We start from the raw sequence: 24,993 nt of genomic DNA on the forward strand, positions 1-24,993 counted from the left end.
CTTTTGTATCCCGAATCAACCTTGCAACAATAACAAGCATTTATTTAATCCTGAGGAGAGAATGAAGAAGTGTTTTAGGAATTACCTGTTCAAAAAGAAAAGCAGATATGAGTTTATTATTCAGTTATCTCTTATGTTGGCATGGACATAATTTCCTTTAGGCGTGGCCTTGGGATATAATCTGCTTCTTTTACTTTTTCAACATATCCAACAAAAAAGATTACCAGAGATAACCATGAGAATGAGGATATATTAACATTGATGCACACATCTTTTCTAGTGCTATTTATGCTTCATGGGGCTTATTTGCAAACATACTGCACATGTTCAGTTGGCAGTAGCACCAATCAGGTCTTTCATTTTCCAAGTTTCCTCTAAAAACTATGCTGTTGTGGAATAAATACCTATGAATTGGTGCTATATGTCAAATATATTGTGACCTTTCACATGCAAAAGGTGTTTTTGGCATTAAGCTGTCAAGAGTAGGTCATTTTCATGTGGAAAAAGTCACCTCATTTTTCAGAGCCACACTGGGGCACTAACAGGATAGATTCCAAGCTTCCGCTAAGTGGAAGATTTGGGGGGTTTGGATAAGTTAATTGCATCCACCCAGTTCCAAACCAAGTATTAAAGGACAATATAAAAGGTTAATATAAATTAAAAGTAAGTCTAAAGGCATTCTTTTTAAGTACTGCACATCCCAGATCCCTGCTTGCTGGCAGCCTACAGCAGTGTGAAGACTCCAATGACATCACTGAAATCTTTCTCCCCTTCCTGTAGGTGCCAGCGGCAGCCTTCCTATTCTCTGAGCATGTGTGTAACTTGATCCTGTCTCCTGTTCTGAGCTACACATGCCCACCAGCCAATCAGAAGCTGATCTACCGGGGGAGGGAGGGAATGAAACACATGTGCAGTATGAAGCAAGGAAGGAATGGAAGGGAGAATACCTTTTTAGAGATGGCTGCCTGTTCTAGAAAATGTGAAGTAAGTGTGACTGAGTAAATATTTGATTAGGTGAGCCAAAAGTGTGGCGTTTTTACTAAACAATAGGAGGACTATTGGGCAGTATGCTTTTCAAATTTTGACTTGCATTCTCCTTTAATGGGCAACATCTCCCTGGGAACTGCAACAGCAGTGATTGCTGTACCGAATGCAATAGACAATAAACCACACAATACAGTATGTATGCAATATATTACCAAGAAATATTTAAGCAATTCAACGAGAACAATGAATTAACAGTTTTAACTTAACAATAAGGATGTGATTTATCAACTTACGAGTTTGTTTTCTTCATGATTTGATTTTGTTTTGCGCTAAAAAACTTTGAATTTAAATTATGTTTCAAAAACTGAAATGCCTTATATTTAAAAAACTCAATGTAAACATTTGCTATCTAAAAGCATTGCGAGTTTCCTGGGTCATTGGGAGTTGTCCTAGGCAAGTCAAACCATATTGTAAAACTCCAGTTTTTGAGTTTTCAGACTTTGAGGTACCTGCATTTGAGTTTTTTATTTGAACAAGTTTTCCTTTTTGAATAAATAAGGGAACACTCAATATGCGAGTTTATTTGATTTAGAAAAACAAACTTGAATTCACAAAACCAAACACCCAAGTCTGAGATTGCTGAAATAGGAGCTATATCATTTATTTGTGACTACAGATACTGCTTGTTATCTATGAATTACAGAGGCAAGCTATACAGCTAATGCCACTAATAGGTTTAAATGCCAATATTCATAAAAAACTGAGGCCAAGACCCACAGCCTGAGGGTATTTTTGCCCGCTGTTATAAGTTATATAAGATCTATAATGTTGGGTGCAGGGTTGAACTTGATGAAATGTTGCATTTTTTTTAAATCCAATTAACTATGTAACTATGTTATTAAACAGTAAGGTTATTGAAGGGTAACAGTGCAAAATTATTGGACAATGTTCATTTGTATCATTGTTATTATTATTTTGCACTTGCACTGAAGCACCATTTGAGCTATATGTGTGCATTCTATGATGCCATTGATTGCAGTTAGCATGGCCAGGGCTCCACTGCCAAGAGCTGAGTTGTGACTACCGTACAATAAATTATTGAGAGTTGCAATTCATGTTGTAGAAGAAAAAATAAATGAATGTCTTCATATGTTTTGAAAACAGCATCTTACAAACTAAAACATTAAAAAGAAATAGTACAGTAATGGGGGGATATAATTAAATTAGGTTACTAAAGAATCTGCACTGTGCAAACACATTTTCCTTTGAGAAAATTATCATAGTTTTTGTCTATTTAGTGCCCCATCTACCAGTGGACAAAAGGATGAGACATTTTATATCAGTGCTCAGTGAATGTGTTAAAGCTTTTTACTGAAAATGTCATTATTTTGGCACCATAAAAGTACACCCCCGTTTAAGCAGGTCCTAAAAAATCAAAATAAAAACTTACAGTGTAATAATTAACTAATGAAAAATATATTTTGACATTCTTCTACAATACATTTCGAAATGTGTTTTAGGTTGCAATACAGATAGTTTGTGTGATTGTAGACTTAAAGGAACAGTAACACCAAAAAATGAAAGTGTATAAAACTAACTAAAATATAATGTACTGCTGCCCTGCACTGGTAAAAGTTGTGTGTTTACTTCAGAAAGTCTACTATAATTTATATAAATAAGCTGCTGTGTAGCCATGGGGCAGCCATTCAAAGGAGAAAAGGCACAGGCACATAGCGGATAACAGATACACTATTGTATTCTACAGAATTTATCTGTTATCTGCTATGTAACCTGTGCCTTTTCTCCTTTTTTCCAGCTTGAATGGCTGCCCCCGTGGCTACACAGCAGCTTATTATATAAATTATAGTAGTGTTACTGTAGCAAACGCACCAGTTTTACCAGTGCAGGGCAACTGTACATTATATTTTTATTACTTTAAAGCTCTTTTATTTTTTAGTGTTACTGTTCCTTTAATGTCCCATACCTGTTACAGGTATAGGATCTATTATCAAGAATGCTTGGAACCTGAATTTTTCTGTATAAGGGATCTTTCTGTAATTTGGGGTACTATACCTAAAGTTAAAAAAAATAATTAGCACGGTAGAATTGTTTTGCCACCAATATGGATTCATGCAGCTTAGTTAGCATAAATGTTTTATTGTTATACAAAAAAAGTGGATCATTATTTAAATTTGGAATGATTTGCTTAAAACTGATTCATTGAATGGGAGAAGGCCTTCCCATAATTCAGTTATGTTGGCGATTTATTGTAAGCTATCCATACAGTGTTATTGTAGGTTGTATGTGATTCCTATATAAAATTATTTTTCATTAGCCTGTGTTGCAGCTAGATCAGTGCTGTCCAACTGGCGGCCCGTGGGCCGCGTGCGGCCCGCGACCCCCCCCTGTGTGGCCCCCCACCTGTCTGGCTGCTTTGATGGCTTACTCTTGTGTAAGCTTTAAATGGTATCAGTACTGTGATTAACTGCCCCCCCTGCATGGTTCTCACCTCAGATTCAGGCTGTAATCCCCCTGTATCGTTAAAATATGTATTCCCTTGTGTTGTTCACACCTTTTAATCTCTGCATTGTTCACCCCCTGCAGTGTTCACACCTCAGGCTCAGGCTGTAATCACCCATATTGTTCCCCTGTTCACACCTCAGGAGCAGTAGAAACCCACAAATAATCCCTGCACACTACAAAAAGAACTGAGGTGGTACTTCAATTAAAAAGTTTTTTAATATATAGTTATTGTGCAGACTGTAGGAGCAGTGCCAGCATTGTGTCACTGTAGGCTGTGTGTGCCATACACACAGGCAGCATAGGGAAAGCAGAGTATGGCAAACACAGGCAGAGTATGGCATACACAGGCAGAGTATGGCATACACAGGCAGAGTATGGCACACACAGGCCAAGTATGGCACAAACCAGCCAAGAATGGCAAACACAGTGAAAGTATGGCACACGCAGGCAGGGTAGGGAAGGCAGAGTATGGCACACACAGGCAGGGTAGGGCAGGCAGAGTATGGCACACACGGGCCAAGTATGGCACAAACCAGCCAAGAATGGCACACACAGTGAAAGTATGGCACACAGGCAGGGTAGGGAAGGCAGAGTATGGCACACACAGGCAGGGTAGGGCAGGCAGAGTATGGCAGGTTTTTGCTGTACTACAACCATTAATATGGGTATGGTCATGTGATAACATGGGTGTGGTTTCAAGTAGGTGCGGTTTCAAAAAGGGGAGTGGTCAAAACTGGCTTCCATTATCGGCCCTCCACCACATAGGTCGGAAAAATTCCGGCCCTCGGTACAACAGAAGTTGGACAGCACTGAGCTAGATGATGGATCCTGAAATATTTTCCACAATATTAGCAGTTGCTTTGGTAAGATCAAATTTTTGCTCTGTACTTTTCGCGATTAGATGCTGGATCAGTGCATAACCTTATCAATCTGTGCAAGGGGAATTACAGCCATAAAAGAGATTGGTGCTGGGAAGACAGAATCTATTCCACTGCAAAAGCTGGCACAGACAGCAGTAAATGCAGCTTCTGATTGGAGAAGCCTCTAGCAGAGAGCATTAACATCTGTCTTGGTGGCCCACACCACAATTTGAGATTGTTGTAGGACACTAGAGGGAAAGGACTTTATTATCAAAAAAATTAAATTGTATCCCCAATAGCAGCTGCTTACGCTGCACATGAGGATTGCATGTGAATCAACAATTTGTCAGTATATCTATGATTCCTATACATTTAACAAGACATATATATATATTTAAAAATTCTTCTTTCATATAAGAGCCAAGGCCAGATAAACAATGGAATACATGTACTGCAGCTAGGCCCCCCCATCAAAATTCATACTAAACAGTCAGTGCCCTACATGACACATACAGGACAACAGAAGCCCACATATTGCCTTGCCTACTGAGAGCAGGAAGGTTCAAGGGGAACTTGCTAAAAGATCATTTAAAAAGTCTAACACAACCATTATAATTTTCAACCGTTTGTTGTTTACATGCAGAAAATTGTATTATCAAAAGATGTTGGGAAACTGAAACACATTGTCCAGAACAGTGAAATCATTATACAGACAAATAACATAATGCAGTATGAGAAAAGAGGGCTCTGCTCAAACCCATTTCCACATTTTTAAAGGGTATGTATTTGAGTGATGGCATACAGGTAAATTAGTCACCTGTGGCTACATTTCAGCTACTGTTGGTGACTAATCCCCCCCAAAATTCCTTACCACTGAAAAAAGTCCACTTTAGAAATGTGGGTATAGGTTTAAGCAGGGCCATTCTTTCTCATACTGTATTATGTTATCAGTATCTGTATAATTTCACTCAGTACACTGGTCTGGACAATGTGTTTGATCTTCCCAACGTCTATTGATAATAAAATTATCTACATGTAAAGAACAAAGTAATAAAAGAGGTAACTGGATAAGTTTTTCATAAGTTTTTCATATTCAATGTTATAAATATACTTACTTTTTTTATCTTAGTGGAAAATGATTTCTTCTGGGTAATGACAACACTGTTATATTCTAGTCTCATGTAGAATAACACAAATTTGCCCATCAGAACCGAGATTAAGGAGGTAATTTATCAATGTTCGAGTTTGAGTTTTTTACACAATTTGAGTTTTTTAGTGCTAGAAATACAATTTGAATTATGGTTCAAAAACTCGAATATCTGAAAAAATGAGAAAACTCGAATGTAAAACTGGCATCTAAAAGCTTGCAAGTTCATGTAGAACTCAATGGGAGTTGCCCTAGGCAAAGAGTTTTTCTTTCAAGTTTGTTAACTCACAAATTCAAGATATGAGTTTTTTTATTTGAACAAGTTTTTCTTATTAATAAATAAGCAATGCGATTATATTCGAATTAGAAAAACAATTCACAAATTTTACTTGCTGTATTATTGATTCTAAATGTAATCTCTGCTGACTTTTGTCAGAAATATTGCTTATCATATTGTCAAAGTCTACATGATAAAGCCATAACACACACGCTATTTTAAAAAAAGGTGTTGGCTAGTGTGATTCATAGAACTATTCAGTACTATTTCTGAAAGAATGAAGGGGCAAGCAATTTCTAAATTGCTATTAGAAGTATATAATTTAGATCTTCTATGGCTATTGGGCAGTGTTCCCGCTATCCTATGCGCTCATGCATATGCATAAGTTATGGCACGAACACACAGCAAAATATATTGTAGCACAAAGAAATTTTTAGATGCACAATTCAATACATGTATGCAGCCACCCACCACAGAGCTTTAGCACCCACGACAATGGGAACAATCTTCTCCCCTCCACCCCAGGTCCACACTGCATCATTAAAAGGAAAATATAACCTCCTTTTGACTCATTCAATTAGTCTTATATATTTTTTTATATATACCTGATTCCACGCCTAAAATGAAACCATGACAGTCCTCTCAGGTACCATTTCACTACTAGTGATGTGCAGGTCGGCACCTGGTTTTGCCAAGTTGCAGGTGGGTTCAGGCTGAGCTCTCCCTTCTGCCCTCCCCACCCATGACCTTTCTCTGGCAGTTTATATTTATAGGCACGTGCCCGTCCACCCTGCACCCTTCATGACATATGTGTTGGGGTGGGGTGGGTCTATAAATACAGGTGCCTTGCTGGGTCATATTTTGTTGACCAGCGCATCACTGTTCAATACCCTACTTAGCCTCACAGTGTGATCCAACACTCCCTCACCTTGAAGTCCCTGTGATTTTCAGAGAATCTGTGCACTGTCTGGAAGAGTTAGGGCAAAGACAAATGAAGCATATATCCGCTTCTCTCACCTCTGCACTTTTCTGCCTGGCTGAAAGAAGCAGATCCGCGTCCATATGCTAAAAGCTATTGCAACAGCCCATGTGTGTGCCTGGAAAACGCGAAAGCGAACGCTTTCCAGGCCAACCTCCAATCCGATCTGCTCTGTGTGCGCATACTCGGGCTGTTGCCATAGCTTTCAGTGCAGGCACATAGAGCAGCGTTCAGAAGCGGATCCACTTTTCTCAGCCAGGCAGAAAAGCGCAGGGCTGAGAGAAGAGGATATATGCTTCGTCTGTCCTTGCCCTTACTAAATGTTGACCAGCTGACAATGCAGCTGGTCCAATTATGAACTATTCAGATGGGTAATGCTGTGCATACTGGTTTGAACTTGTGAATTAACTCGTTTGAACTAGTGAATCTTTATTCACTAATATTTTGTCAGTCAGAATGTCAATTGTAAGCCTCCCATACACTTAACTTTCAATAAAATGTAGCCCCAACTTATTTAAAATATATATTGTTATTAATTACAATTTGATTGTATAAAAAATATGGTTAAAACTGAAAAAGATAGTTACAGTATCTATATAAAAATTAGTCAGTGCTGGAGTCAAGAGAACAGTAAAAAGGGCTGCTTAATCATATGGTAAATTATTTATTTTGTTTTGTATGCTGCCTCCTTGTATTCAGTTCCCCATGCCATTCCAGTTTGATATGCCTGCCCTAAAGCATGTGTGTAGGCCACTGCATCATTAAACAGAGTCTACTCACAGGCCTGGTTCCATAAAGAGTTGGGTTTGGTAATTTGCCACTTGTACAACAAAGAGGACACACCAGCAAGATATCCATTGGCCACAGAAACAGGAAGAGGAAGTTGAAAGAGCAACTAAAAATGGCTGTGCCATAGTCAGCTGCACACACCAAGCTTTAAAGCTGGAATAAGAACATTTCCTTTTGTATTTTGGTGATACTAAAACAAATTATACCTTTAGTTCCCCATTAAAGTCCAATAAGTTGGGCCAGTTATAAAACACACTATAAAAGTGAAAAACAGACAAATGCTGTATCTAGTAGAATTAAGTCTGAAACAACTGGACTTTTCTGAGTTTTTCTTGAAAACGTTTCACCACTCATCTGAGTGGCTTCTTCGGTTCAAATGACTGGTAGGGAATTCCCCAGTATTTAAACTCTTGATGGTAGTACTGTCACAGACATCCATAAAAATGGCTCCATTGAACTTGTTCAGTTAGGTGTTAGCTGAAACTGACAGGTGTAAGAAAGTATGATCCAATCACAATGGTACCATGTTTCTCATAGATGAAGGTGTTCATCCTTCAAAGTACATGACTGGAAGTGTGAACTAGTGTGAACTGTTGTGAAACCGCAGGGCTAAGGATGTCAAAGCGGCATTTTATGTTGATGACAAGCGGTGTCGCAGACCCTCTCCTCTGCTTAGGGATGGTTTTTCCAGGCTGGCATAAATGGCCTCTTTCATACCTGTTTCAAACCATCTGTCCTTTCGGTCCAAAATATGCACGTTACTATCCTCAAAAGAGTGACCTTTTTCTTTGAGGTGTAGATAGACTGCTGAGTCTTGTCCTGAGGAGTTCACCCGCCTCTGTTGGGCCATTCTCTTACAGAGAGGCTGTTTTGTCTCCCCAATGTATAAGTCAGAGCACTCTTCACTACACTGGACAGCATAGACCACATTACTTTTCATGTGCTTGGGTGTTGGGTCTTTAAGGTGCACCAGCTTTTGTCTCAGGGTGTTGCTGGGTTTGAAAAACACAGGAATGCGATGTTTGTTGAAAAGTCTCCTAAGTTTTTCTGATGTTCCAGCAACATATAGGATATTTATGTTGTTTCGCCTGCTGTGTTGCTTCCTTCTGTTTGTTGGTCTGGTCTTTCTGCTGGTCTTTGATGTGAAAACTTTTCAAGAAAAACTCAGAAAAGTCCAGTTGTTTTAGACTTAATTCTACTAGATACTGTATATCATGACCTGGATGAATGAGAATCCTCATAGACAGACAAATGCTGTTGAAAAATGCAAGTTTTTATTATATTTGATGTGTGAACATATGAATTATGCATTTTCTTCACCTCAACTGTTAAAATGAATCACAATAAAACAAAGTCAAACAAAAAAATCTGCCAAGATAAAAAAGCATAAATACTTAAAACGTGTAAAAGAAATGCTTTTGTATAGAAGGAACTTTTTTTTCTATGATTTCACTATTGGCAAAAAATAAAACACACTGTAAGCTCAAGCATTACAGTTACACTTCCATGATTGTAACGCTACCCCTGTGAAAACTGCATTCAGCAGCAGCAGCAGCCTACATGCTACACAGGCCAAGATTTCGCCACAGAGTGGGACTGCCGCTGCTGCAGCCAGGGGAGGCGCAGGGAGAGCCGGGGGTATCACGTGACAGCAAGGCTGCGGCAGCTTCTCCTATAAACCTGTAGGGAGCCGATCGGTGAGTGCGAGTTGACTACGGATACAAGACTCTCCGGGCGCAGCTCGGCAACCTTTCTGCCTCCTGCATTTGGAATTGTACACATACATCATGGCTGGGGCCATTATTGAGAACATGAGCACCAAGAAGCTGTGCATGGTAGGAGTCGCGCTGCTACTCTTACAAGTGCTGGCATTCCTCGTCGGGGGGCTGATTGGTAAGTACTGGCAAGGAAAACTTTTCTTCCTCTCGCACTTGCTTTCTTTGGCTTCTCCTGCTGCGCTACTGCTTCTACTTCATTCCTTCCCGACTGGCTGCTCTGAGTACTTCTTGCAACCTCCCTGGTGTGATCTAATAGCTCAGCTATTGTAGTCCAGGGATTGGAGCCCAGGAGAGTTTGTTGCTTGGAAGGTGGGAGAGGAAGTTCGGATTCCCTTTGTGTCCCTGGCCTGCTTCATAGTGTCCTGAACATTCTAGCTTGGGTGCACTGTGTAGTGTCCCGCTGCTGGGCGCCGGGGGATAACAAAGAAAGTCAGTAAAATAATGCGGAACTTTTTTAAGAAGATCCTAGGATAGTGTCGGCCCGTGATTGAGTCGGGCAACCCCTCCTCCCTGCTCTGGCCCTATGGAATGTTGACGTGGGGGGTGGGGGGTGGGGGGCAAGGATTCGGTTCTGCAGGGGTCCAGCCAGAGGCCCTCAAGTAGTTGGAAATTGCAACTGGCAGCACCATTTTCAGTATTGTAGATGTTAAAATTGTAGTTCTGCAACAACCCGAGGGCCACTGTTTGCAAATCCCTTTTTCATAGAGGCTATTGCTATTGTTAAGTGTGAAATGTATACCCATTTTATAACCAGAGTTTGCTTTCTGTTACATTATCTTAAATATACAATTACCTGTGAGTGAATAGCTTTACTGTGTGCTCATAACATTCTTTTACTCCATATTTACATTTACACACAATATGAATGCAATCATTGGAGAAGTAGAAAGCAGATAGTACTAATTTGATTGCAGTGTTGAGCTGATGTCTGTGCAGAATTCCTCTGCTGAGGTTGGTAGTATGGCAGCTCCCATTCATGTATAAATGCAAACATTCAGATTATTGCACAGTTATCACTTAAACACTATGTTGAGTTACTAATTAGTGTATTTTTTAATTAATATACTGAAATCTGACCTTCCAACTGCTTTTAACACTAACAGCTTTCCAATAAAAGTGGATTTTTTTTTAAGGGATGCTGCGGAGGTGCACACATGTGTTTTATTTATATTCTTCACTAATTATAACTACACAGATTGTGTAGACACAGCAACCTCCTGCACCTTATATCTTTATTTATATAGCCCTACCTATCTAAGCAGTGCTGTACAGAAGAACAATAAATTAATAGAACAAACAGGGGGCATTACAATAATAAATGCTAAGTACAGTTACAATAAAAGTTGAAAGCTCGGTGTCAAAGAGAAAGTAGATCCCTGCCTCATGGAGCTTGCAGTCTGTACATTAGGCATATAGAGGTCTGTCTAACGTCCCAAGGAATTGAGTCAAACCCAGACCAACCTTAGTCAGTATGGTGACTCAATCCCTAAAATGCTACTCCCAGCTGCCTTTTGATTGGTTGAAAAAAAAAACAAATGCTCTGTAAATGTACACTCATATTGTTCTAATCTTTTTTGCCTTTTATGCATTAGGAATGATGTTTTATTTTTTCTTTATTTCTGCTGTGCTTGCTTAATATGTTTCAGTTGTTGACATATACTGAATTTTCTCATTAAAATGATTTGTCAGTCAGTGTGCCATTTGTATTTATGGGCTTGGATTGCAGTTTGGAACCCTTTAGATTGTGATCTCTTTTGGACAGGGCCCTCTTTATTTATTGGTTCTATTTTTGTATGTAATTCTGCTTGTTTAGTGTATACACCTATTTATTGTATGCTGTAGAATATATTGGTGCTTTGGCTCCTTGTCAGAACTTGAACAACACATATTATTTGCTGCACTCTGTGGTTCTGGTCCTAGTGTTTCTGTGCCGTTAGACATGGGCCAGTCCAACTGTTTGCTGGATTTCTTGCTCCAGTTCATTAGGGGGAACATTCATCAAAGTACAATTGAGTCTGAATACAAAAAATGTAGTATTTTTTCTAAGTTTTAGAATTTGCGATTTTTTTTTTTTTATTAATTTGGACAACTTTCTCGTACTTTGCGATAATTTGTGCGATAAAATCGTATTTGTCGCAACGAGTACGAAAGTTTCAGATTCATTCAAGCTTCGGCACTGTGACTTTCCTTTGGCCGGGTTGGAGCTGCAGAGTGCCATTGAGTCCTATGGGAGGCTTCCAAAATCATGCACTGAAGGTTCAAAGTCAGGTTTTTACGATCGTTCGGATACGAAAATTTTGTAACTTTGGGAACGTACCACAATATTTTCACATCAGAAAATACAGTATTTCATTTCTTTTGTATCATGCTTTTTAAGGTCCGAAAAACGTACTTTGATGAATGTGCCCCTAAAGCTGGCCATACACGTGGCGATCTGACGATGTTTCGTGCGACCATCGGTTGCACGAAACATCGTCAGATCCGCCACACACCATTCAGGGCTGAATCGGCAGGTAAGGAGGTAGAAACAATAGGATTTCTACCTCCTTCTGCCGATTCAGCGCTGAAGGGAGATTTTGGTCAGGCGCCTTCTATGGCGCCCGATCAAAATTTTCAAACTGGTCCGATTGGCGAGTCGGCCGATATCAGCAGCTTCCTGTGATATCGGTCGACTCGCCGACATACCATACACGCACCGAATATCGTACGAAACGAGGTTTCGTACGATATTATCGGTGCGTGTATGGCCACCTTAAGTGTCTGCTGCTCTTATATAATTAGTTTGGGAGATAAACTTTTTATTTAGATGTATCACTATTTGACTTGGATTTTACTGTCTGTGATAAAAGCCACCCCAGTATGCAGTGTTTCCAAGTTATGTGATAGGCTTTAACAACATAAGCTTTCCCCCCTGGTAATGGTGAACAGCAGTTTTCCACATTTCCCAGGCAGCTGAAAGTTGCCAGTGCAGTTCTGTGATTTCTGGGGAGTGCGACAGGTTGACTATCGCTATTCTAGCTATTTTTTTTTGTGCATTTCAAAGGGATGACTTTGCCAGCACTTAACACAGGAAACACTTCTGCTTTGGGAGGCCAGATTTTTTATTATGCTAAATAAGGAAATGGTTTACACAAAGCCTGGAGCAATCTGATCCTTAGCTAAAGTAAGCAAATAAATATGGCTTTCCCAAGAATGTGTTTAGCAATAGTCTGACAGCTTGTTTCTTTTGTAGTAAAAGTTTATCTTCTTCTTTTTATTTACAACACAAAAACTGAAAACATTTTTTTCCCCTCTTTCTTTTCATTTCCTGTAAAGAAAGACGTGCCAATGTGAAGTGGTGGAGAATAAAAACTGATAACTGTACACATGTATACATAAAATCATTTAAATCTGTCTTTCACTTTCTATATACATAGTAGGTGAAGCTGCACTCAAGGGCCTTATTAAAAAAAAAAAAAAAAAAAAAAAAAAATACAAATGTATTAGGTTGACTTGTATTTATTTAAACAAAATGTATTTAAAGTACACCACAGGTCAGTTTTTGGAACAGTACCTTTTAAGCTTATAGCAGAGAGTTTTTATTGCTATGGTTCCTTCAGGAAGAGAACAGCAGCAGTCACACACCAAACATTTTTAGGCAGTCCTTTATCATTCACATAAATAGCCAAGTCACTTGCTAGGGCTGGCACTTGCTGTGTCTGGAAGGAAGGTATATCTGACTGATGCCCTCTAGAGCAAATGTGAGCCACAGGCAGTTTCTTTTTTTAACTTAGTGTCTTTTATTGAGTATAGGGGTTAGACTTTTGTGGGACTTAGTTGACCAGTACAGAATGCATTTGGGTACATTGTGATTTTTGTTTTCTGGTTTCTTTCATTTAGGTTAGGCTGAATGAAAGTTCCTCGTGTAGCTGTGGCCTATAGAATAGACTTAAAATTAGAAAATGAAACATTCTGAGGGTATGTGAGTGTTGTTTTTTTTTGCTCTGACATTTGCTACATACCACAAGCAGATAGCCATGAGAACAGCTAGGAGAAGAACTAGTCACAGTGGATTTGTTCATTACAGCTGTTTTGTTATAGGTAAACTGCATTACTGTATTGTTTAGGGTTATGCTTCTTCATTAACCATCATGAGTCATCTATTGTCTACGTCAAGTGACGCTTTCTGCATCACTGGCTGCAAAATGTAACTCACCTTATAATCTTATTTTAGCATAGTGCATTTGTTATCCCATGTAGTGGTGACATACTAACACAATTCGCTGTTCCTAGTAGATGTTGTAGAGTATTGACCATTCTTCAGAAGTGTATTGTTTTTATATTGTAATTCTGCAAAGAAACAAGGTAGCACATGGAATTTGTCAGGCATAATGAGTAGTGATGAGCAAATCTGTCCCATTTCGCTTCCCCATAAAATTTGCAAAGTGACAAGAAAATTCCCGAAACAGCGAAAAATCCCGAATCTCATTTGTCACACAATTTTTTTGTTACCCATGTCTTTTTTTTTTTTTTTTTTTTTTTTTGACACAACCGCAACTTTTTTTGATGCGCACCAAATTTTTCCACGGTTAACTTTCACAGAAGTTTAGCGAAACGATTCACCAATGGCAAAATGCAGAAATTTGCTGCGAATCCATGCCTTGTGAAAAAATTCGCCTATCACTGATAATGAGTTCCTAACCACAACTTTTGATGTTTCTTATCTTTTAAGGAAATTGAAGGGACCCTAACTTCCCTGTGACCATAATCCAGCCCACCCTGTAACAGATCTACACATCGTATCTTGGAATAAAGGAACACCCTAGCATAGTTTTTCCATAAGTAATGGGAGGGTTGGTCTTTAAATAGAAAATTGCAATAACTTCAGAAGACAGATTTAGGTGTAATCCTATTGTATTAGAGTTATTATTTAAGAATAAAGATATATCTGGTCTATCTGACCATTACAGTCCCCTGCTGCTTATTTATAATCTATCCTCACTTTTGACAGAATAATTTTTGCACTGCTTTATAAGTCAGTAATAATTAACAAATACAAACACAGTAGATGGTGATCTATAGACCTGTCTATTTCTTATGTTTTCAGTGCATGATGCATAACCTGTGATATAGCCAATAATAGTGTGTGCATAATAGTGTGTGCACAGATATATTTTTTTTCCTTTTACCTTTGATACACCCACCTATTAAAGTCTACTGGCTGCTTGGCCACTAGTTTTAGTACTTTCATCTGGTCAGCATTTTAGACCTGAATAGAATCTGTGGTTATTGCGTACCCATCCTTGGAATGCTTCTAAAGTAGAGAGATGTCCGGAATCCCTTTGCTCGGCTTTGTCACACTTTCTGCAAGTTTAGACATGTATCCCACACTTATCTTTGGGAGTGTACCACCCAGGCAAAATATGCATTTAATAAACCTTAAAGTTCTCCAGTGTGTTTACAATGCATGACCGTCCTGTATTGTGTTTAATGTAGGACCACTGCAATAGCATTGTGTAAAACATTTACAGAAGGGGGACATTGCTAACAAGGTGACTTGTTTTTTTTTTTTCTTCCTCCTTATAAAAACTTACTGCTAGGTTAGTTGACCCTAGAGCATATATGTTGTCTGAATATGCCAGGGAAGTTAAGGTGCCCATACATGTGACCAAGCGAGCGGATCTTCACTCGATATCCCACCTACAGGTGGGCAATATCGGGAACATGTAAGGCTTATAATGGCTGCAATGGGACAGTCGGTTCGGGGACCGAATCTTTTAACCTGCCCGATCGATATCTGGCCAATTTCAAGCCAGATATCGATTGGGTATGGCCGTCGTTTCTGCCCCTACACGGGCCGATATCAGCATCTACAATCGGCTTGTGTATGGGGACCTTTAGATTGTAACTGTAACTGACTGGGGCAAGGAGCAGTATTTATCATGTCTGTAAAGAACCGCTTAACATTATGGCATTATTTATAAAAAGAATAATGATACAGGTATGGGACCTGTTATCCAGAATGCTTGGGACCTGGGGTTTTCTGGATAAGGGATATTTCCATAATTTGGATCTCTATACTTTAAAGTCTATGAAAATAAATCATTTACATATTAAACCCAATAGTATTGTTTAGCCTCTAGTAAGTATTCATTCTATGTTAGGATCAAGTTCAAGGTATTGTTCTATTACTACATTACATTACTACATATTACATTTATAAAATGTAAAATGTGTGCCCCCCCCCCACCTGTCTGACTGATTTGATGGCTTACCTTTGTGTAAGATTTAAATGGTATTAAATGTGATTAACTGGCCCCCTGCATTGCTCTCACCTCAGATTCAGGCTGTAATCCCCCTGTATTGTTTAAAAATTTAATTCTCTGCAGGCTCAGACTGTGATCACCCACATTGTTCACCTGTTCACACCTCAGACAAACTGTAGGAACAGTAGAAACCCATAAATAAACCCTGCATACTACAATAAGAACATATACTGAGGTAGTACTGCAATTAAAAAGTTTTTTAATATATAGTTATTGTACAGACTGTAGGAGCAGTGCCAGCATTGTGTCACTGTATGCTGCCTGTGTGTGTATACTCTGCCTTCCCTATGCTGCCTGTGTGTGCATACTCTGCCTGCCCTATGCTGCCTGTGTGTGCCATACACACAGGCAGGGTAGGGCAGGCAGAGTATGGCACAGATATCTGACTCGGTGTGCTGGAAATCAAGATGATGCCAGCACTTTCCTATGCAGCAGTGAGGCTTCCTCTTGGCCTCGGAAGACCTGATTTGCCAGTTCTGAGGTATTTTGCTGAGGAATGTTCACTTCCTGCTGTTCTTGGTGCTTCTTCTGGGAACTTTAAATATGTTTCTTAAAACAAGTACCATTTTTATTACCATCAGCCTAGAGATGCTTTTATGTATTTACACGTTACAGTCTTACTAACTAAGCAGGTTTCTTCATGTAACAATGAGCGCCGGATTTGTGATCTGGCCGCCCCAAGGCCGCCCCCCCCCCCCCGTGCGCATGCGTGAATCGCCACCAACCCCCCCCCCCCGCGCGGCAGCGAGCACAAGTGCGCATACATTTCATCTCCCATACGGAGCAGTGGGAAGAGGTCCCCATTGCTCTGTATAGGAGCAAAATTGAAAAATTTTGTTGCGGCGGGGCGGCATGCCGCCCCTAAACATCTGCCGCCCTAGGCCCGGGCCTTTGTGGCCTCTCCACAAATCCGGGCCTGGTAACAATGCCGGAGATACAACGGTTTATATTGTAAAATGTTTGGATGCACCGAATCCAGGGTTCAGTTCTGGATTCAGCCAAGATTCAGCCTTTTTCAGTAGGATTCTGATTTGGATGAATCCATGTGCTCGGATGATCCAAATCCGAATCCTTAAAATCACGTGACTTTTTCCTCACATAAACACAGAAGTTGAAAACTTTTCAGTGCATGCGGTTCTCTTTCCCTCTTCAGTGGTCTTATTTGCATATGCAAATTAGGATTTGGTTCGGTATTCACCAAATTATTCACAAATGATTCAGAGTTTGGCCGAAATGGTATTTCTGTGCTTACTTTAATGTTACCTTCATAAATATGCTGCATAACATTCACTTCCAAGTCTGCAGTTTGTAAGATTTTGTATTATTCCTGGAAAGCATGAGTGGACTTAAAGAGAAAATTACTGAGAATATTAACAATCTATTATTAATTTTCTATTTTATGCTTTTCAGTTTTTTTTCTTGAGGAATGCTAAGCCAGCAGCATGGGGGATAACTAATGATAATAACTATGTGATGTTATGTTCTCTTTAAGTTCACGAAAAAGTACTTTTCCTGATCTCTTATCACAGCATTAAACTAATTTTTTATGTGGATCCACAATAAGGCTTTGCAATGGCTAGTGCTGTGTATATAAACCGTTCGAGATATGGTATACCCCCTACCTGGTAAATTGGCTTGTTTATTTCTGCCCTGCTGCTGGCTAGAGTAATGAAGCGTATCCCTATTGTATGTGTGCACTGGCTAGTGCTGGATGCTCGCATGAGGAGGTCATCTGAGCACAAAGGCAGAATGCTCTCTCTGTCTGGGTTGCAGCATGAAGATAGTGAGAGGCAAGCTTTAATCAGTGTAGACAGAGTAACTGAGATTTCAAAAACCCTTTATTTTGCTACAAGACCCGGGGTCGCTGACCAATTAAAAGTGTCTATGTTTGTATGGTTATGTGAAGGTAAAATTTATCTCCTGTTATTTATATAGCGCTGCCAAATTTACACAGTGCTTTCATCAGTCCCCATCACACATACTATGGTCAGTTTAGTCAGTAGACGGTTAACCTGCTTGTATGTTTTTGGAGTGTGGAAGGAAACCCGCACAGACATGGGGAGAACAAACTCCTTGCAGATAGCGCCCTGGCTGGAGTTGAACACAGGACCCCAATGCTGCAAGGCAGAGCTGCTATCCACTGAGCCATGCATGCATGTTTCTATTCTCCACTGATGTTCAGAGCCGAATCATCAGATATGGAGTTAAAAACAAAAGGGGTTCTACCTCCACCTGACGATTCAGCCGTAAACACAGATTTTGCCTGGGCGCCATCAAAATCTTTTAACCCGCCTGATCGTAAACAAGCCGTTTATGTAGTGCTATATCAAAAGCTTTTGGCAAAATCCAATATAGAACATATAGAATATCAACTTCAGCCTCACTGTCCAAGTTCCTACTAACTTCATCATAACAAGCAATTACATTTGTTTGACATGATTTGTCCTTTCTAAAGCCATGCTTATTACTACCTATAAAGCCATTTTGGCTTTTTTCCTATTCATAGGTACCATACCAAATGAAAGAAAATCTGGAAAATCATCATGGCTAAAGATGGCTATGCACATTCAGATTTTAATCTTCCAACGAATGTTCGGATATCGGTTATGCAAAGACCTAAAACTAACACTCAGACTGAAATTGTAGGATAAAGTCTTTCAAATACAAACCAAAGGATGGTCTGAACATGAAATAGTTGGCAGACACCAATTGTACAAAAGTGACTGACATTGTAGGCCCCTAAGGATATCGCACATTACACAATACATGCGCAGATTTTTTCCATTAGCCGACTAAAATGTTCTAACCTGGCCAATTGACTTAATGACAGATTGCCATGGTACGGAAATTATTGGGATGATAATTCGGAGCCCACACAGCATCTGTAATTCCCCAAACTGTTGCCGCAAACTAAAAAGCACAGAATGTCATTGTATGCTGTAGCATTAAGGCTTGCTATTACTAGAACTAAGGACCGTTTCTCGTTTCTGGAATTGTGCCTCTACTTGTGCCCTATACTGGGCAACTCCTAAGGTGCCTCTGTTACTTTGAGACTGTGTATTTTAGAATGCTAAGGACCTTGGCTGCTGACATTGGATAATTTTGTTTAATTTCTATAATTGCTTATATATGCTAAACCATGTGTCTCATAATCCTGCTTAATTTAGCATCTATTGAACTTGATTTTTATAAATTAGACCTGATTTTGTTTGTGGGATCATAGACTATTCTTGTGCTGATTAGTACAAATACTCTTACATCAAACTGGCTGCAATATCAGTTTTGCTGTCTTTTTATTTTCTGCTGCATTCCTCAAGTAAAATGTTTTAAAGGACAATATAATATATAATATAGGTTAATATAAATTAAAAGTAAGTCTAAAGGCAAGTACCTACTGCATATCTAAATTCCCAGATCCATGCTTGCTTCTCTGAGATATGGTGCTGGCAGCCTACAGCAGTGTGAAGACTACAGTGACATCACTGAAATCTCTCTTCCCTTCATGTAGGTGCCAGCGGCAGCCTTCCTATTCTCTGAGCGTGTGTGTAACTTGATCCTGTCTCCTGTTCTGAGCTACACATGCCCACCAGCCAATCAGAAGCGGATCTGGCAGAGGGGAGGGGGGGAGGGAATGAAACACATGTGCAGTATGAAGCAAGTAGGGAAAGGAAGGGAGAATACCTTTTCAGAGATGGCTGCCTGTTCTAGAAAATGTGAAGTAATTGTGACTGAGTAAATATTTGATTAGGTGAGCCAAAAGTGTGGCGTTTTTACTAAACAATAGGAGGACTATTGGGCAGTATGCTTTTTAAATTTTGACTTGCTTTCCCCTTTAATCTTTTAGGTCGGATTTGTTGATTAATAAGGGTCATTTACAAATGTATTGCAGTGTGCAAAGTGCAAATCCCCATATTTTGTACCCACAGTGCAGTCTTTTTTTACCTTAATTCCAGCATCATTCCAACTGCACACTGATTTGCACCTGTTGTGTTATAGAAGCAACCATGGGTGCATATTTTTGCCAACTGGATGCCAATCATTAGATTTTTAATTTTCTTTTGTCTGCAGAGGTGGAAGTTAGTTATTTTGTGGTCCAGATTTTTGTGTGTGTTTTTAGGTTCACAATCTTCATGCTGTATATTTAAGAATTTAGCCTGTGCATGGTTGTATTACAGTGAACTGCCATCCTGAAGACCTTCTACATGCTGCTTTCATGTACTGGTACTTTATAAATAAACACTCCTCAAATGTATTTGCTGATTTATTTTTCTTTCTGTTGCAGCTCCAAAACCAACCTCATATGTAAATCCTGTTGCAATGAAATGTGTTGATATACGGAAAAACCATCACAGTTCCAAATGGTTCTTGCCCTGGGGAAAAGGACAGTGCAAAAGTATTCAAACTTTTGATGAGGCTACAAATGGTCATATTGAAGCCAATGATATTGTTTTTGCTGCCCATATACCCAACAGTCAGTTTGAAATGAGCCCCTGGTTCCAATTTATGCTAGTGGTTCTACAGTTGGATATTGCCTTCAAGCTAAACAATTACATAGGTAAGTCTCCCCTTTTAAATATTACTCTGTACATGTATGACATCTATTCCTTAGAATGTTAACTTTTCTTGTATGTATGGTTTTTACTTAGCTCCCACAGGAGACAAAGTTAAAAACCGTAGCTGGCCAGCCAACTCATTGTACATTAGTAGTAAATACACATTTAAAGATTTAAAATAATATAAATAGCCCATAAAAAAATTCCAGAATATTTTTTAGCAACATTTTTATGTGTTATCTTTTAAGTTATATTTATTGCTAATATACAGTAAGTTGGCTGGCCAACCAGAATTTTCAACTTAAGTAATTTAGTAAACATTGATGGATTTGAAGGTATATAGTTTGTTTAAAGTATTACCAATATTATATTAATGGCACAGGGAAAAGCATTGCTGCCTTGTGGCCTTTTGTGTTTTTTTATTTCAGGGCTGGGTTTCTAAGTTCAGTTCTTATCTTAGCACTGTCTACTGTAGGGTCTTTCTACTTGGGTTTTGTGTAGTGGTGAGCAAATCTGTCTCATTCACTTCACCAAAAATTTGTGAAACACATTGAAGTCAGTGGGCGCTTTTGTTTTTCTGTGCCACTGTGCGTTGTGTGATTAGGGCTCCGGCACACGGGGAGATTAGTCGCCCGCGACAAATCTCCCTGTTCGCGGGCGACTAATCTCCCCGAGTTGCCTTCACCTGCCATCCCACCGGCCACAATGTAAGTCGCCGGTGGGATGGTACATGTGGCGGCGCGATTTTGCGCAAATCGCCGAAAAAGCCTTGCAAGTCTTTTTCGGCGATTTCCCAAAATCGCGCCGCCACATGTGCCATCCCACCGGCGACTTACATTGTGGCCGGTGGGATGGCAGGTGAAGGCAACTCGGGGAGATTAGTCGCCCGCGAACAGGGAGATTTGTCGCGGGCGACTAATCTCCCCGTGTGCCAGAGCCCTTAGGGAACTTGGTAATGATCACTGGGGCAATACTAAAATGAATGGGAAATCATTGAAAAGCACAGTGTAGCTATCTGTATTTTAGAAATAAAGGATAATTAGAAGAATAATAAAAACCTCTGAAAACATCAGTTCACAATATCTGTGCTATTGTAGATTTACTTTTCTTGTTTTTTATGGCTTGTATTTGGCTAAGATTAAAGTAGCAGCATCTTTAAATAGAAAATTGTGTCATCAGCACATAAGCTCTGTTCATTAGTAGAACTTGATAAGCGCTTACTGTGTTGAATGATATTGAATTACCTCCAATAAAAATACAGCTGCTCAACTCAGTATTTGAGACTGTGTGGCAGCTCCTAAAGATCTGATAGAGAAAAATATATGGACAACGACACATGCACAGAAGATAAAGCTGCATTGAAACAAAGCTTCACAGCTGCTTATAAACACTTACAATAATACATAATGGAAAATCCACAGTATACGTCCCTCACCCTCTCGTTTTTGCCGGCTTTCTACCACTAGACATTGTTCATTCCTATGCCTTAAATCTTAAATACAAAGAGTCTCAAGTTTAAAGAAGGAGGAAAGGCTTAATCAGTTGGGGTGCCAATTTATTAGGCCCCTTGTGGATGATAATAATCACTAACCTTAGACCTGGGCTACAGGGGTACAGTTGTAGGGAATGCAGTGCTTCCATCTTGCTTCCAGTCTCTGTAATCTTTACTTCTGCTCTATGTTATGCGCATGCAAAAACATTGGCTTTAGGTTCTCCAGTTTTGCTCTGTTGTACATGCACACTACCCAGGGCAGTGGCAAAGATCATCAGTGGGAATTTCTTCTCTTTTTGTTAACCACCGCAGCACACTTCCCAGCAATGGTGAAGCACTGCAGCTTTATTCCACACCCACAGTTATCTTCCTAAAACATGAGCTTGGTGGGATGGCTTTCTTTTTAAAGTAAATGATCCCTGCTATGTGTGCCAAAGAGAGAGAACAAGAGCAAAAAATGTTCAAAAGGTGGAAACTCAGCTGGTGCTAGAAGGGGTTAAAAGTTTTTTTTTCTCATATAGTTAAGGGCCAGTACATTTAAAAAATGAAATGTATTAATGATATGACTTTTTAATTTCTGTATTGTTTATGTAAAAAGTTCTTTTTTGGAGAAGCAACCTTGTTTCTTTATTAAACATGTTTATCAGCTCTGCTGGGTTCAGCCAACTTTTATCTGGTGTCTGTATAAAGCCCCACACAGTCTGCTGGATTCAGTGAAGCCTTCAACCCACACACTCTGTTAGATTTATTGAAGCATTTAGCCGGCCATACACACACCGATAATATTGTACAATCTTACAATATACCAAATTACACACAGGGAGGACAAGTGTTATAATAAATACAATAAATAAGTATAAATACACAGGGAGTAAGTGCCCTGTAGAGCGTACCTTCCAATTTGTGCCTGTATGTTACCCAACCACTTAGATTGTAAGAGTGCACTAGGTATGGGCATTTGCCCTTAAGTGCAGGACTAGTCAAAATAATGTTTTAGTGCTCCAGAAGGTAGCATCTGAGTTTTATCTTAAAGAGAGTGGGTGAGTGTTCCCTACGGAGGGATTCAGGGATAGAGTTCCAGAGTTAAGGAGCAGTGAGATAGAAAGGTTTAAAGGAGAAGGAAAGGCAAAGTCACTTGGGGGTGCCAAAATGTTAGGCACCCCCAAGTGACTTTAATCGCTTACCTTGTACCCCAGGCTGGTGCCCCTGTTTGGAGAAAACCGCACCAGCCCGGAGTACCTGTAGCGAGCGCTTCCTCCTTCCTATTCGCGCTGCTGCTGATTGTCCGGAACAGGCGCATGCACAGTAGAGTGAAAAGCCGACTTCTCTGTTAAAGTTCAGCTTATCACTCTACTGCGCATGTGCGCGCAGCGCTACAGGAAGAAGGAAGCGATCGCTGCTACCCCGGGCTGGTGCTTTTCTCTCTGAACAGGGGCACCAGCCCGGGGTAAAAGGTAGGCTATTGAAGTCACTTGGGGGTGCCTAACATTTTGGCACCCCCAAGTGACTTTGACTTTCCTTCTCCTTTAAGACGAGAAAGCACAGTGGGTGTGGATGGTATGAAAAGACAGAGGCTTTGAGAAGAGCGGAGGAGACGGCCAGGAATGTGCAGAGAGACCAGTGAAGAAATGTAGTGAGGAGCAGAGGAGTGAAGGGCTTTGAATATTAGCAGAATGATTTTGTAAGCTATCCTTTGCTTAACAGGCAGCCATGCTAGAGAGCTTAAGTGAGGCTGAGCAGTAGGAGATTGCAGTAATCTAAACGGGAAAGGGTAAGGGCATGTATTAGTGTTTTAGCTGTTACTTGTGAAAGAAAGGGGCGTATCTTGGCAATATTGCGGAGGGGAAAGCGGCAGGTTTTGGCAGTGTTATTAATATGGTTAGAGAAGGAGAGGGACTGGTCAAGGCGACCCTAAGGCAGCGTGCTCTCACATTTTAAGAGCTGTAGATAATATGTATTTACTCCTCTTCAGGTTGATGGCACACGGGGCACTTGTGGCTGACTGAAGAGGAGATTCCCAGCGAGTGCCAAATTGCTGGATGACTCTTAATTTTCCACTGATAAAACATAGCATTCATGCAAAGTTTTCTTTCAAGGCACATTGACACGATTACATTATTGATGTTTTTTTACCAGCTGATATTTACATTTATCTCAGTGAAAAGGTATTTTCAGGAAAGGAGCGCCCTATGTGTCATCACCCTTACAGTATGTGTGACATCTTATTATTTTAGAGGATAATTCTATGGTAAATCTGAATGTTTCTGTGGCATACCGTGATGACCTAAAGGAAGAGTGGAAAGAATTGGCCAGTTCGATGGAGCAAAGAAAATTAAACTGCATACTTCCTGTCGAAAAGGTGAGTATTGCAGCAGATATGCCCTTATGCATGGAATGTATCCTTTCTTTTTAGTGTCTGAATGTGTCTTTGCTTATTGTGTTTCAGTGGTAGACTTGGTCAATGTTCTTAATTGTGAGTTGATTATCTTTTGTGTGTCTTAATTAAGTTTTGAGAAAATGTGTAGTCCCATATTGCCCTGTCCTTTTTATTGCAGACGGTGGCAAATGAAGGCCGCCAGTATGACTGTGATGTAATTCCCCTCATGGAACTTGGAAGCGTGTCACACAAATACTACCTATTTAATATTCGACTCCCTGTAAGTGAAAAGAAGAAATCGAATATAGCAATTGGAGAAATTAGAGATTTGCATGTTGTGGTAAGTGATTTTTTATTTGCAAGGGAAACTAGAAGATGCTGTAGCATATAGTAATGTTATCATTGAGTTATTTTGTTTAAGAGTGCTTCTTTTTGGTGGCTCTGCCCAAAACAGGATGAAGGTCTGTCTGTAGGACAGTTTTAGATAAGGCCGTCATGGAGACTCAAATGTTGGGATTGCTGTCTTGTAGTCTTGGTGTCCTGACTTTAATTCTGGCCTGGGCACTGTCTGCAAAGAGTTTGTCTTTTGTCTAAGTCTAAACTTTTATATTGTAAGCTGCACGGAGGAAGGGATGAATGTGAATGCTAAACAATGTAAAGTGATGGCCTTTAAGGTGATACTCATGGTGGATGCTCATGGTTTGGAATTATGACTGTTGGAAAGCCAGTGTGATTACAAACCAAATGCTGAAACTTTAAAAGACTGGTTTAATACATTTAGTAAAACAAGAAATATTATTTGGCACATCGCTTCCTAGTATGAAGTATTTACCAAGTCTTTACCAAGTCCACAATGAACAGCGCCAGTCAAGACAATTTCTTTAATAATAAAAGGCCTTTATTGCATTTCGGCCAAATTCAGGATA

General features: G+C 39.8%; 1 protein-coding gene across 1 annotated transcript in view; it reads left to right on the forward strand.

Moving 5' to 3' along the window:
* The first annotated feature begins 9,309 nt into the window (after positions 1 to 9,309).
* The window catches only part of wls (wntless Wnt ligand secretion mediator), a 31,304-nt gene continuing 15,620 nt past the window's right edge, over positions 9,310 to 24,993 (forward strand). Inside the window, exons 1-4 of the mRNA NM_001016910.2 lie at positions 9,310 to 9,455; positions 19,928 to 20,200; positions 23,925 to 24,049; positions 24,246 to 24,407. Coding sequence (NP_001016910.1) covers positions 9,350 to 9,455; positions 19,928 to 20,200; positions 23,925 to 24,049; positions 24,246 to 24,407 — 666 coding nt within the window. The 5' untranslated portion in view covers positions 9,310 to 9,349. The remainder of the gene's footprint in view (positions 9,456 to 19,927; positions 20,201 to 23,924; positions 24,050 to 24,245; positions 24,408 to 24,993) is intronic.

This window comes from Xenopus tropicalis, chromosome 4 (genome assembly GCF_000004195.4).
Source record: "Xenopus tropicalis strain Nigerian chromosome 4, UCB_Xtro_10.0, whole genome shotgun sequence".
NCBI lineage: Eukaryota > Metazoa > Chordata > Amphibia > Anura > Pipidae > Xenopus > Xenopus tropicalis.